The 15,263-nt window shown below is 36.5% G+C and overlaps 1 protein-coding gene across 5 annotated transcripts in view; it reads right to left on the minus strand.

Moving 5' to 3' along the window:
- TMEM135 (transmembrane protein 135) overlaps nucleotides 1–15,263 on the minus strand; it is a 341,452-nt gene that overhangs the window by 221,819 nt on the left and 104,370 nt on the right. For all 5 annotated transcript variants that reach the window (XR_004274291.1, XM_032295830.1, XM_032295829.1 and 2 more), the window contains exons 2-3: nucleotides 6,179–6,306; nucleotides 3,291–3,383 (exon numbers count right to left, since the gene is read on the minus strand). Coding sequence is in view for 4 of the 5 variants with exons in the window: in XM_032295829.1 (XP_032151720.1) it covers nucleotides 3,291–3,383; nucleotides 6,179–6,306 (221 nt within the window). In the remaining variant the exon portion in view is untranslated. The remainder of the gene's footprint in view (nucleotides 1–3,290; nucleotides 3,384–6,178; nucleotides 6,307–15,263) is intronic.

Genomic DNA, 15,263 nt, shown 5'->3' on the forward strand with positions numbered 1-15,263 from the left:
AAAATAGGTCAGGAGCAGCGGTTCACACCTGTAATCCCAACACTTTGGGAGGCCAAGGCAGGAGGATCACTTGAGCTCAGGACCGGACCAGCCTGGCCAACATAGTGAGACCTCGTCTCTACTTAACATAAAAATAAAAAATTAGCAGAACGTGGTGGTGTGCATCTGTAGTCCCAGCCACTGGCCGGGGGCTCAGGGGAGTGGCGGGAGGGTGGTGCTAAGGCAAGAAGATCCCTTGAGCCTAGGAGATTGCGGTTCCAGTGAGCTATGATCACAACACTGCATTCCAGCCTGGGTGACAAATCAAGACCCTATCTCAAGAAAAAGTACTTTTAGAAAAAGGAGGCCAGGCACAGTGGCTCATGCCTGTAATCCCAGCACTTTGGGAGGCCAAGGCAGGAGAATCATGAGGTCAGGAGTTCAAGACCTTCCTGATCAACGTGGTACAACCCCATCTCTACTAAAAATACAAAAATTAGCCAGGCATAGTGGTGCACGCCTGTAATCCCAGCTACTCAGGAGGCTTATGCAGGAGAAAGGCTTGAACCCAGGAGGCGGAGGTTGTGGTAGGCCAAGATCACATCACTGCACTCTAGACTGGGCAACAGAGCAAGACTTCATCTCAAAAAAAAAAAAAAAAAAAGAAAGAAAAGGGAAACAAAAGAAATATATCAACACACATAAACTTTGACTAGATTCTGGTTCAAAAAATAGCATTAAAAGCCATTTTAGGACAATATGAACTGGATGGTATGAAAAAATGGTTGCTAATTGTTTTGTGTGGGATATCAGTGTTGCAATTCTGTAAGAAACTATCCCTATTTTAAGAGATAATGCCGAGGTATTCAGGAGTGAAGTGGCATGATGTCTATAACATGTTTCCATATGGTTCACACACACAGAAAACACATACATTCACATACATTCACACACAAAGTAAAATGGCAAAATATTAATAACCACTGATTCTAGTTGATTGTTACAAAGGTATTCAACAGTTTGTGTTGAAAAGTAGTTACGTAGCTACAAAAATGCTATTATTCAAATACTAAATATGAGTAAACAGTAGCTACCTTTTTTACAGCATCTTTAGTTTCATATATGTGACATATTTCAAAAATATATTTTCAAAACCCATATTCACAATTTTTAATTGATTAGGAAATTACCATCACCAGAATAATTCTCTCATTACTTATGGGCAAACAAAGCAAAAAGAATACTTAACACATATATAACTCTTACTATGTGTCACACTGTTCTAAGCATTTTAACATCTATTCATTCACTTAAGTATCTAAACAATCCCAAAGGCCAGGTACAGTGGCTCATGCCTGTAATCCCAAAATTTTGGGAGGCCGAGGCAAGTAGATCACCTGAGGTCGGGAGTTCGAGACCAGCCTGGCCAACGTGGCAAAACGCCATCTCTATAATAATATAAAAATTTAGCCAGGCATGGTGTGGTGGTTCATGCCTGTGGTCCCAACTACTTGGGAGGCTGAAGCAGGAGAATTGCTTGAACCCAGAAGACACAGGTTGCAGTGGGCCGAGATCAAGCCACTGCACTCCAGCCTGGCTGACAGAGGGAGACTCTGTCTCAAAAAACAATAAAGCCAGGCGTGGTGGCTCATGCCTGTAATCCCAGCACTTTGGGAGGCCAAAGTAGGCAAAACGCCTGAGGTGAAGAGTTCTAGACCAGTCTGACCAGCACGGTAAAACCCCGTCTCTACTAAAAATACAAAAATTAGCCAAGTGCAGTGGCAGGCGCCTGTAATCCCAGCTAATCAGAAAGCTGAGGCAGGAGAATCGCTTGAACTCAGGAGGCAGAGGTTGCAGTGAGCCAAGATCACGCCACTGCACTCCAGCCTAGACAACAGAGCAAGAATCCATCTCAAAATAAATAAATTAATTTAATTAAATCCTACCAATAGATTATCACTATTTTCATTTTTCAAGTAATGAATATCACACAGCAAGTGGCACAGTTGGGCTCCTAAGCCAGACAGCACAGCACCAAAATCCATCCTTCAACAATCATGATGTACTCTCTTTTCAGGTCGAATAACCTTATGTTTCTGGAATTACTGACTTGCTTTTGCTGAGGTTATAACATCCACCAATCCTTTGAGTTTAATCATTCTAATAATCCAAACATATAAGTATTGTAGTCATTGATATAATCAAACCAAGAACCACAAAAATGTAGATACTATGACACTTACAAAAATGTATTAAGAGTGGCTTCCTGGTCGGGCGCAGTGGCTCACACCTGTAATCCCAACACTTTAGAAGGCCAGGGTGGGTGGATCACTTGAAGCCAGTAGTTCAAGACAAGCCTGGCCAACATGGTAAAACCCCATCTATACTAAAACTATGAAAGTTAGTCGGGCATGGTGGCAGGCACCTGTAATCCCAGCTACGTGGGAGGCTGAGGCAGGAGAATGGCTTGAACCTGGGAGGCAGAGGTTGAAGTAGTAAGATGGTACCTCTACACTCCAGCCTGGGCAACAGAGCAAGAGTCCATCTCAAAAAATCACAGTAATAACAATAATTGATTTGAGATCATTCAATGAGCCTAAAGCAAATTAAGTGAAGTACAGATCTAGACGATAATAAAAAAACTATTACTAAACTATTACTAATTTCCTTATGTACTTATGCTTAATGAAATGCTATTATGGCTATGGAAAAGACCTTTGATTAGAATTTGTTTATTTGCTTGTTTTTTGAGACAAGTGTCTCACTCTGTCACCCAGACTGAAGTGTAGCACATGATCATGGCTCACTGCAGCCTTGACCTCCCGGGGCTCAGGTGATCCTCCCACCTCAGTTTCCTGAATAGCAGGGACTACACGAGTACATCATCACATCCGGCTAATTTTCTTAGTATTTTTTTGAAGATATGGGGTTTTGCAATGTTGGCCAGGCTGGTCTCAAATTCAAGGCTCAAGCGATATACCCACCTCAGCCTCCCGAGGTGCTGGGGTTACAGGCATGAGCCACCTGGCCTAGAGCTTGCATATGCCATATTTTAGTTAGGTCACACCACAGAACTCTCTAATCTTTTAGTAAAAAGAGACTATTATTGCTCCATAATGTTAATTTTTATATTTTATAGATAAATAAAATACATAATACATATAAAATTAATTTTCAAATACCTGCAGAACCAAAAAATATATATATCTAGAAATATTTCTCATCGCTGTAAGTGATAAGTAAAAGAAAAAATTCTAGCTGGGGTTGGGGACAGGTAATCAGTTCTATCAAATAAATATGTAAAATTTTACCTGCTTTTTCGTTCTATGAGAATGGCCACATAAGATGCTGGCAAAGCAGCACCAAAGCCAGGAGTCCATGAGTAGAATTTTCCAAGTATCCTCCTGAAATTCAAATTTGAAATTTTTGTATCAAATTCCTAGTTGGTCACTTCAGTTATTATGAATAGAAGTTTCCCATCTCCATCCATCCTCTATTTAAATGTACCACAGTACCTCAAAATAAACATATCCAAAATCAAACTCATTATCTCTCTTCCCTATCCCCATGAACTTGTTCTCTCTCCTCTATTTTCTTAGGTTAATGGCATCAACAACCACTTATGTTTGACACACGTCATCCTTAACTATCTTTCTCCTTTACCCCACATATTAAACGACTCCCTTAAATTATTACAGATGCGATTTCTCTTTGAAATTCTTCTCCAAACTACTGTCCCTGCCATAGTTAAGTCTCTCACCAACTCTTGTTAAAGCTACTACAATAACAACTAATGGGTATCACTCCTTTCAATAATAGCCTGCCACAATCATTTAGGCTTTCCCTGGCTCCAAACCTGCCGGCTACACAAACCCTCTGGCTTCTCAGTTTCCTGTATTTATCAAATGAGAATAATATTACCTATCTCACACAGCCATTAAGAGAACTATATGAGATATTTCCCAGAGCCATGCAGGACACATAACAAGTACTCAGAAAGTGTTAGCTGTTATTATTATTATTATGACTATTTTTCAACACATGGTAGATATTCAATAAATGTTTTCCCTTCTTTGCTTCCACAACCCTTGATAACTTTTTCTTACAGCATTTACTAAAGTATTTTAAATATTTTAGTTTTATGTGTACATCATTTTTCATTTACTAGAGTATGATCCTTGAAAGCAGGTATCCGCATAGTGTCTCATAAATTACAAATTACTAGTAGCTGCCTGGGTCTTTTAAGAGGAAAAGAAAATATCTGGAGACATGAGGAAGATTTTTTTTTTTCGTTTCAAAACAATCTGTTCCTAAGAAAGGGAGAAGTAGCAAGTAAAAATTACAAGAAATTATCTGAACAAAGGTGGTCAACTGCTAAATTATACATTATGAAAATTATATATATATATATATAAAATTATATATATATATAGGAATCAAGATTTTTCATTTTTTAGAGACGAGGTCTTGCCCTGTCACCCAGGCTGGCATGCAGCACTGCAATCGTAGTTCACTGTAGCCCAGAATTCCTGGGTTCAAGGGATCCTTCTGCCTTAGCCTCCCAAGTTAGCGGGGACTACAGGCACACCACCAAGGCTGGTTAATTTTCTTTTTTAAGAGGCAGAGTCTCATCATGTTGCCCAGGCTGGTCTCAAACTGCCAGCCTCAAGCAATCCTCCCACCTTGGCCTCCCAAAGTGCTCAGGTAACAGGCATAAGCCACCATACCTGGCCTGAAATAATTTCTTAAATTGAAGCTCAGATTTAAAAAGATTAGAAAAGCTATTGAGGACACATAACTTGGGTATTTTTTGAAATGGACATTGGAAGCCTTCTATCCAGGAAGACTGGAGTGGTTTTCCCTCCAATATGAAATCCATAAATGACTTAAGTTATTGAATAAAATCTTAAGAAAAACGGACTCAGTGAACCAGTTATAGGGATAACATGGATGTTACCTTAAATATAGTCTAAGTTCTAACTTCAAATGTCTACTGGACGTGTCAACATAGATGTTCCTTAGGCACCAGAAAAACCAACATGTCCAAAGCAGATCTCACTGTATTTCTCAAATATGCTTTTACTTCTGAGTTCCCTACCTCAAGTAACAGCATCTTATCTACCCAATTGGGAACAAAATGTGTCATTTTCAATTCCACCCTGATCCTCAATGACCTCGTAAGTTTTTACAGTCTCCTAGTATTTTCAAGATACATGCTCTAACAACCTAACCAAACAGGTTCATAGAACATAAAGAAAGATGCTGCAATAGCAAGGTATACTTACTGCGATTTTTTTTTAATCTAGTCATTATTATTAGAGTATTAACAAGTCATAGAAGCTTTCTAGAGAGCACATGATAAAGAGTTCCTTACATAGATTTTCATGTCAATTTAACGGCATGATTTGTGCAACAGTATAAAAGCTTTATCAATTAATTTCTGCATAATCTGAAAGCTTATTAATAATATGAGGGAAAAATCTGTAAAAGACATTTGGAAATTATGTTTTTAATTGCAGTTAAAATATACCTTCACAACTACTTTGTGCAACACTAATAGGAAGCTATAAAAAAATAAAACACTATCAGTTTGAGTTTTCAGCAATCAACAGGAAAAAAATAAAAAGAAGTAAAGAGCTAACAAATATGTCAGATAAGTAAGAGTACTCAAAAGACCGAATTCTATGTGCATCACTATAATGTATAAAGATGCAGCACAGGTAATATATAAGACTGAATCAGGACCAAAAGTTCCAACAATAGAATACACCAAAAGTTAACTTACTGTTTTATACATAAAAATGCATATTTTATAGTCTTTTTGAAGTTTATTCACTGCAGGTGGCCCTAACCTGTATCATAGACAGTTACTTCGAATTCCTGATCTATGAAGTTGAAAAGCTAAGAAATCCTATTCAACAACCTGGTAACTATAACAGGCCCCAGAATATGTATAACATCTTAAAGCATTTTTGCTATATAACTACACTGATAATTTGAAGTTTATATTACATCTTGAGGTCAAGAGGCCCACAGTTTCTGGTTTTATAAGCTTTCATTGACATAAATGTCACTTAACAGATTAAAGGAAAAACAGGGACAGGGACAGTAACCCAAATAACATTTATGTAAACACATACTTGTTTTCATTTCAACAAAAGAACCTATATTAATATCTACAGTGATTATGAGTACCAACCTTAAAATGCAAAAGAAAGCCATATACAAGGCCCCATTAGCAGTCAGAAATGAAGCAGACTGTAGGATCTCAGGGAGTAGTTTGTGTAAATAATAGTCTAATTTCCGTTTCCGGAGAATTGCTGCAATCTGGAAAGAGAAAGGATTTTTTGCTTAATCCAACCAACATTTCCCACTTAAATTAGCTTGTATGTGAAAGCTACTGAATAAAAGCATATATTTAAAAATTAAAGTAAAAACGCTGGCATTTTACTAGTTCCTCTATAAAAATACAATGTTCAGGATAGAAAGGAAGAAAGCTGAATTTATTTATTTACTTTTTTAGAAAGCTGAGTTTATTAAGGGTAAAATATACGACAAAAAATCACAACATGAGTCATTTGTTGAATAATTTCCATATACTGAGATAAATATTTATAATGCCTTAAAACAGTTTTAAACTAAAAAATGGAATATACTTTTAAATGAAAAAAACTGCAATTCAAATAAAAATTGGATGCTATAATAAAACTATATTAAAGATTTTATCAGCCTATTACTATCAGGGAGCTTCAGGAACAGAAACCAGAGAAACTTATTCAGTTATTCAAACATGACGACTGTGTGGCAAAAAAAAGGGGGGGAGGGTAATACAAAAAGTAAATTTAAAAAGTAATGATTTCTGGCCTCCTGGAGTCCATTAAAAAAGGCCTGAAAAAATAATATTAAGAATCTACTTAACACAAATAAGTATCACATGCTACCAGAACACAGAAACAGGAAAAAGTTTCAATACGAAAGACTGCAGAAGTTTATCACAGGAATGTTTTATAAAAAATATCAACCTATCAGTCTTCATGACTTAGCTTTTAACTTTAGATCGAAAACTTTTTTTTTTGTGAACTCTGAATATAAAAGGAAGATTTCTAGATTAGAACCAAAGAAGCCCTGAAACAATTCAGCAATTATATAGATAGGCATGACATCTAAGTATTTATTGAGCAAACTATTAACATTCCAGGAAATAAAGCAATATAAATCATAATATGCACAAGAAATATAGATACTACGGACTGATTAAGTGTTAGTAATATAATAGAAAGTAACACAGAAGTTTAGCAGAGTGAGCTTAATACAGGTGAAGGCAGGAATTGCATGGAGAAAGGGATATGAGCTGAATTAGAAAGAATAGCAGACGCCTTACTAGTCTTTTCTGTGGAAAAGAATGCTTCCCCATCATAATGAAACAATATTATCAAAAAAGGTTAGAACATAATGAGAGAAGGAGTAAGGGAGTATAAAAAAGGGAAAAACTAACTTGAGAGCAGAAACACTGTAAAGCTCTGCATTTATTCCCCACTTTTCTAGAGATAACACTTTCTTTAAAGTCAGTGACCAAGAAATCTAATGGTATTATTCTCAATTTTTCTGTTACCTTCTTCCTCTTCAAGCCTCTGAAACTGACCATCCATTACTCCAACTGTCATACAAAGGAAAAACAATGATGAATAAGACCTAACCCTTGCCTTCAAAGAACATAAAATCTTGACAAGGAAGTAGACACAAACAAAAGCAATAAGCTATAGCATGGCTGTGTGGTAAATGCTAGACTAGAAGAAGAATAAATTGCTATAGAAAACACATATTAGGAAATTATTAAAGAGGAAATTATTAAAAGGAGTAGGCAGGTGATGATGTCAGGAAGATTTCACTGAACCGTCTAAGATGCGTGTTGACAAACAGGTAGAATTTTGACAGTGGAGAAGTTTCTACGCTTTTTGTGACAGTGCATTCTTTTAATTCTCCAATTTCTAAATGCTATTCCATTGTTAGCATTTCTTCATCAGATCTCTCTATTCATTCTACATGTATTTTCTCCCACAGCATCAACTATAATCTCAATGTAAGAATTCCTAATATAACCCTAACCTGTCCCCCAATTCTAAGTTCAAACTTCAAATGTCTATTGGACATGTCAATGTAGATGTCCCATAGGCACTGGAAAAACCAACATGTCCAAAGTAGATACCACTGTATTTCCCAAATATCCTTTTACTTCTGAGTTCCCTACCTCAAATAACAGCATCTCGTCTATCCAATTAGAAACAAAAATCTAAGTGCCATTTTCAATTCCACTCTGATCATCAACCACCTCATCAGTTCTTATGGTCTCCCATTATCTTCAAGATTTGGAACATAATGTCTGCTTCATTTTTGACTTAAAAATGGGCAGGATCTAGTACTGTTATATATTCAAGTAGTTACAGAAAAAAAAAATTATTCTCCATTCCTGCAAAGAAAGAAACAAAACTAACCCTATTTTCAGTTAACCTGATTGTCTACATAGAAAATTTAAGGCGGTTGGGTGTGGTGGCTCACGTTTGTAATCTCAGCACTTTGGGAGGCCAAGGTGGGAGGATCATGAGGTCAGGAGATCAAGACCATCCTGGCCAACATGGTGAAACCCGGTCTCTACTAAAATACAAAAAATTAGCCAGGCATGGTGGTGTGTACCTGTAGTCCCAGCTACTTGGAAGGCTGAAGCAGGGGAATCACTTGAACCCAGGAGGCAGAGATTGCAGTGAGTCAAGATCACACCACTGCACTCCAGCCTGGTAACAGAGCAAGAGACTCCAGTTCAAAAAAAAAATAAAATAAAAAAAAATAAAAAGAGGAATACAGAAAATGTAAGTCAGTTCAGAGCAAGGTATTAGGACTCAAGATAAACATATAAAAATCTACTGAATTTCTATATAAGGGTAATTGACACAAGGACACCAAAATTGGAAAAAATACAACAGCATACATAACTTCTCAGAAAAAATGAAATACTTGGATATAAATCTACAACATATGTACAAAAAGTTGCATGATGAAAACTACACAACGCTGATGAAAGAAACTGAAGAAGACATAAATACATGGAGAGACATACCACGTTCATGGACTGGACAACTCAATGTAGTAAATATGTCAATTCTCTCCAAGTTATATGCAGGTTTAACACAATTCCCATCACAATCCCTGAAGGCTTTTTGTAGATATAAACAATATTATTTGTAAATTTAAAGGGAAAGGCAAAGTAGTTACAATAGCTAAAACACAACTCTAAAAACAAAGTAGAATGAATCATTCTGAGTTCAAGACTTACTATATAGCTACAATATCTGATGGTGTGATACTGGCAGAGAGACAAATAGATCAATAGAAAAGAATAGAGAACCCAGAAGTAGACCTGCACAATACAGCCAACAGAATTTTTGACAAAGATGCAAAAGCAATTCCATGATGAAAAGACAGCCTTTTCAACAAATGATGCCAGAATAAGTGGACATCTATAGGTTAAAATAAAAGAAAAACTGGCCAGGTGCAGTGGCTCACGCCTGTAATCCCACACTTTGAGAGGCTGAGGCGGGTTGATCACGAGGTCGAGAGATCAAGACCATCCTGGCCAACATAGTGAAACCCCGTCTCAACTAAAAATACAAAAATCAGCCGGGCATTTGGCACACGCCTGTAGTCCCAGCCCCTCGGCAGGCTGAGGCGGAAGAATCACTTGAACCTGAGAGACGGAGGTTGCAGTGAGCCGAGACTATGCCACTGCACTCCAGCCTGGTGACAGAGACAGACTCCATCTCAAAAAAAAAAAAAAGAAAAAAAGAAAAACTAAACCTCAACTTTATGCAAAAATTAATCTAAAATGAATCACAGGCACAAACGTGAAACATAAAACTACAAAATGTCTAGGGGTAAAAATGGAGTAAATCTTATGGCTACAAGGCTAGACAATGCATTCTTAGACTTGACACCAAAAGCACAATTCATAAAAGAGAAAATTGAGAATTGAACTTCATCCAGATTCAAACTTTTTCTCTATTAAAGAACTGTTGGGAGATTAAAAAGGCAATCTACAGAAAAAAGAAAATACTTACTAATCACATATCTAATAAAGAACCAGTATCTAGAATACATAAAGAAGTCCCAAAACTCAACGATAAAAAAGCAAATAATCCAATTAGAAAATATGAAAATATATAAACAGACATTTCACAGAACAGGACAAAGAGACAGCAAATAAGCACATTAGCCATTAGGAAAATGCTAGTTCATGCCACAATGAGGTATTACAACTATAAGAATAGCTAAAATAAAAGACAGTGACAACACCAAATGTTGGCAAGGAAAAACTGGATCAGTCATGCATTACTGGTGGAAATATGAAATGGTATAGCAATTCTGGAAAACAGTATGGTGCTTTTTTGAAAAATTAAACAATTAACTACTATATGTCCCAGCAATTGTAGTCCTGGGGTATTTATCTCTGAGAAATAAAAATATGTGTGTATACAAAAACCGGTGAAGAAATGTTTACAGCAGCTTTGTCTATAATAGCCAAAAACCAGAAACAACCCAGATGTCCTTCAACAAGTAAACAGTTTAACAAATTGTGATATATTCATGACATGGAATGCTATTCAGCAATAAAAATGAACAACCAAAAGGACATATGAAATAACCTTGATGAATTTTCACAGAATCATACTGAGTGGGGGAAAAAAAAAAAGCTAATCCTAAAGCTACACACACTGTTTGATTCCATTTGTATAAAATTCTTTTTTTTTTTTTTTTTTTTAAAGACAGTCTTACTCTTGCCCAGGCTAGAGTGCAATGGCGCGATCTAGACTCACGCAACCTCTGCCTCCTGGGTTCAAGGGATTCTCCCTGCCTCAGCCTCCCAAGTAGCTGGTATTACAGGCGCCCACCATCATGCCCAGCTAATTTTTTGTATTTTTGGTAGAGATGGGGTTTCGCCATGATGGCCAGGCTGGTCTTGAACTCTTGACCTTAGGCCACCTCAGCCTTCCCAAGTGCTGGGATTAGAGGTATGAGCCACCACACCTGGCCTCAATAACATTCTTGAATTGACAAAATTGTATAAATAAATAACTTAGTGGTTGTCAGGGATTATGGGAAAGTGGGGAAGTGGAAAAGATGTGAGTATGCCTATAAAAGGCCACATTAGGGATCCTTCAGGTGATGGAAATGTTCTGTATTTTGACTGTATCAATGGCAATATTTTTGTTGGGATATTACACTACTATTTTGCAAGATGAAACAATTAGGAGAAACTAAAGAGTTTGCTGAATCTACAATTATCTCAAAATATAAATAGTTTGATTTTTTTTTTAAAAAAAGGAGATATTCACACAACCAACAGGCATATAAGAAGCTTCCAGCACCATTAGTCATCAAAGAAATAAGTATCACTATACACACCTTAGAATGGCTAAAATACAAAGAACTGATAATATAATAAGTGCTGGTGGGAATGTAGAGCAACTACAATTCTGATACAGTTTGTAGCTTTAGGATTAGTTCTCATATATTGCTCATGACAATGTAAAATTGTGGTCACTTTGGAAAATCATTTGATAGTATCTAATTAAATGTGTACCTCCCCCACAACCCAGCAATTCCACTCTCAGGTATTTACTCAAAAGAAATAAGTGCTTATATCCACCAAAAGGCATTTATAGCATTTTCTGTAATTACAAATACTGTAACAACCTAAATGTCCATTAACAGTAAAGTACATAAATTATACATATTTACCATATTGATAAACCAAACTGTATAGTCTATTGTGAGAAACGGGAAATATCCAACACAATACACAGAAAATAACCTAGTACCTTATCACCACTTTGCTGTAACCCAGAGCTTCTACCCAAGGTTTACAAGGGGCTAAAATACTGACCCTCTCAGTAGTCTAGTTAGCCAAGCCAGACACAAGGTAACAAGGCAGGGTGACCAACACCTCTGTTTTCCCCAGTGTGCCATGTATTTGTATCATTTTCTATGTAAACCACAGCACACTACAGCATAAAAAAGGCTAGGAAGCACTAATCTAAGCAAGTAACATAGCAGTAATTGTGTTAGCCATGCAGTAATTACAAGAGCACTTGCACTCACGTATAAAATCATCAGATACCTTCAGAAAATCACATTTTATAATCAAAGACTTTGTAATGTTCATATGCTTTGTCCAAGATTTAGGTAAAAAAAGGCAAATCATACAACTACGGTTATCTGTATTTACATATTTATACTATCTGGTTTTAGAAGACTATTTAATGACCTAGGAAAATGAATCAAAATATATAAAGCGAAATGACAGATTACAAAAAAATAATTTGTAATGAACATACAGAACAAACACTAGAATGCTATACATTGGTTATCTCTTAATGGTTGATAATAGATCATTTTAATTATTTTCTTTTCACTTTTGGATATGTTCCAGTCTTTCTACAATAAATATATGTTACAATTTATACTATTGGGGTGAGGAGAACAAGTGTGAGAAAGAAGGATTAATTATCATAGAAACAAATCTCAACAGGGAATAGAAACGATCAGCATAATACAATTAAGAGATTTTATTTTTAATCTTAACCTTATAACTACTTCTATGAAAAATCCTTGTTCAAATGCTCTTTAGATTTCAGTCACCTCATTTATTAAATAAAGAGGTAAAATTAAATAACACAAATCGTTCATTTTCTTCTACTTCTAAATTATGTAAATTTTAAAAAATAAATGGTAGTGAAAGAATTGGACACCTGTGCAGGGGGGAGGAGAATGTACTTTGACCTACTTCAAACTATACACAAAAATTAATTCAAATAAATCATGTGCCTACATTTGAAAGTTATAAAACAATAAAGTACCCAGGAAAAAAAAAAAAGCGAGGGCAGGCGCGGTGGCTCACGCCTATAATCTCAGCACTTTGGAAGACTGAGGCAGCAGGATCACCTACGTTCAAGACCAGCCTAAGCAACATGGTGAAACTCCGTCTCTATTAAAAATACAAAATTAGCTGGGTGTGATGGTACATGCCTGTAATTCCAGCTACTCGGGAGGTTAAGGCAGGAGAATCGCTTGAACCCTGGAGGCAGAGGTTGTGGTGAGCCAAGATAGTGTCATTGCACTCCAGCCTAGGCAACAAGAGCAAAACTCCATCTCAAAAAAGAAATATATATATATGTGAATATCTTCGCAAACATTCCAGCCATGAGTCAAAAGGCAGAGGTAGCATTAAGCCGAGGTGATGAAATGCAAGTATGGAGACCAATCTAACTAATACGATGGGCATAGACTGAAGGTGATACAAAATTATAAGGTCAAGCCTCCAATTTATAAGTATCTCTTCATAAGGTTGTCACTATCAAAAATCCATCAGGACTATATACATTCCCTTGTTATTCTCGTCTCTCTCCCCATGTGATTAATGCTGTACATTTGTCATAGAGATGGATGACTTGTATTGGGTTTGCACTTTATGGCCATGGAATAGAATAAAGCTAATTGGCCCTCAAAGGAGCTGATCTATGATCTTAGCCTTATTAGTACCAAACTCTAAATTAGGAGTCATTGTGAGCCTCAGAACTTAACCATTAAACTCTTCTAGAAGAATACATTTCTAAAGGGTGCGATAGTGTGAGAAATCTAGTTTCTTTGGAAAATTAAATAGTTTGCAGTAAGAGCCAATTTTATGTTTTATCTATTTAATCTTTCTTAAAGTAATCTCTAGGAAATAATAATTTCTTTAAAATAGGGTTTCTCAGACTTGGCACTATTGACATTTTGGGCCAGATCATCTGTTGTTCAGGGCTGTCCTATGCATTGTAGGATGTTTAGCAGCATCCCTGCCCTCTACTTTCCAAATGCTAATAGAATTCCTCCAGCTGTGATAACCAAAAATGCCTAGAGACATTGTTAAATATTTCCTAGGAGATAAAACTGTGCCCCTTAATTGAGTAAGAACAACTGGTTTAAAGGAAAGAGCATAATGAATTTATATATTTTTAATATGTTAGTACCAGAATTTTTATTTTATTTTTAAAAAATGCTTATATAGCACTTGTGCCAGCCACTATCATATATATCATACAAATGTCAACTCATTTAATTTTCATAACAATCTTAACCCTACAACTATTTCTTTGAAAACTCCTTGTTTAGATGCTCTTTAGATTTCTATCTCCTCATTTTATGGGACATGATTTTAATGGGAATGATTTTATTATCCTCACTTTAGAGACAGGAAAAAGTTAGTACAGAGAGATGAAGTTACCCAAAGTGACATAACTGACAGAGGAAAAGCAGGGATTGAAGTCAGGCAAGTGGTTCTTAACTACGAATTGATGCTGAAGTCCAAACACACAGTACATAAGGAGAATTATCACTTATCTGTGCTGCATGTTATAAATTTAAACCTGTCATTTCCTAGCTCCCACAGAAGTTCAGGCTGCCTATTCTCAGAGAAAAACACAAAAACACAGGGAAACTACAACTATGATATAAAAATAACCTGACTTTTCAGAAATTTGGTGATCTAACCTGCGCAAAGACTAAATAAGGCACCCATGATGACTCAGGAGCTAGAAATTACATTTCCAGTCTACAAAAAATAGAGGAAAGAAGATGGAAACACAGCACTCACAACACTAAATCAGCAAACAAAAAGAATTAATTCCAATAGAAGAGAGCGCACAACAACCAGCTGTGCAGTTAACTTTACCCTCTTCCTTCCTTGTCCAAGATCTATTTATAGGTACTTTTTAATAAATCAGATAACAAATATAAAGTATTTAGCAGAGTAACCTGCACATAGTAGGCACTTTGAAAATGCTCATTTCCTTCACTCTGCATAATTGCTTCCTGCTCCAACCCCAATTCCTTTTTGTGTTGTGCAGGTTTGTTTCATTAAGTGTTTAGAAGACATTTCTGTCTCTGGGAATCAGAATATCTGGGAAAGGTCAAGTGTGGTGGCTCATGCCTATAATTCCAGCACCTTGGGATGCTGAGGCAGGTGGATCACCTGAGACCGGGAGTTCAAGACCAGTCTGGCCAACATAGCAAAACCCTATCTCTACTAAAAATACAAAAAATTAGCTGGGCGTGGTAGTACGCTCCTATAATTCCAGCAACTCAGGAGGCTGAAACAAGAGAATCACTTGAACTCAGAAAGCAGAGATTGCAGCAAACCAAGATTTGGGCCACTGCACTCCAGCCTGGGCAACAGTGCAAAACTCTGTCTCAAA

This window comes from Sapajus apella, unplaced genomic scaffold (genome assembly GCF_009761245.1).
Source record: "Sapajus apella isolate SASKATOON/1434 unplaced genomic scaffold, GSC_monkey_1.0 scaffold34, whole genome shotgun sequence".
In the NCBI taxonomy this organism is placed as follows: domain Eukaryota; kingdom Metazoa; phylum Chordata; class Mammalia; order Primates; family Cebidae; genus Sapajus; species Sapajus apella.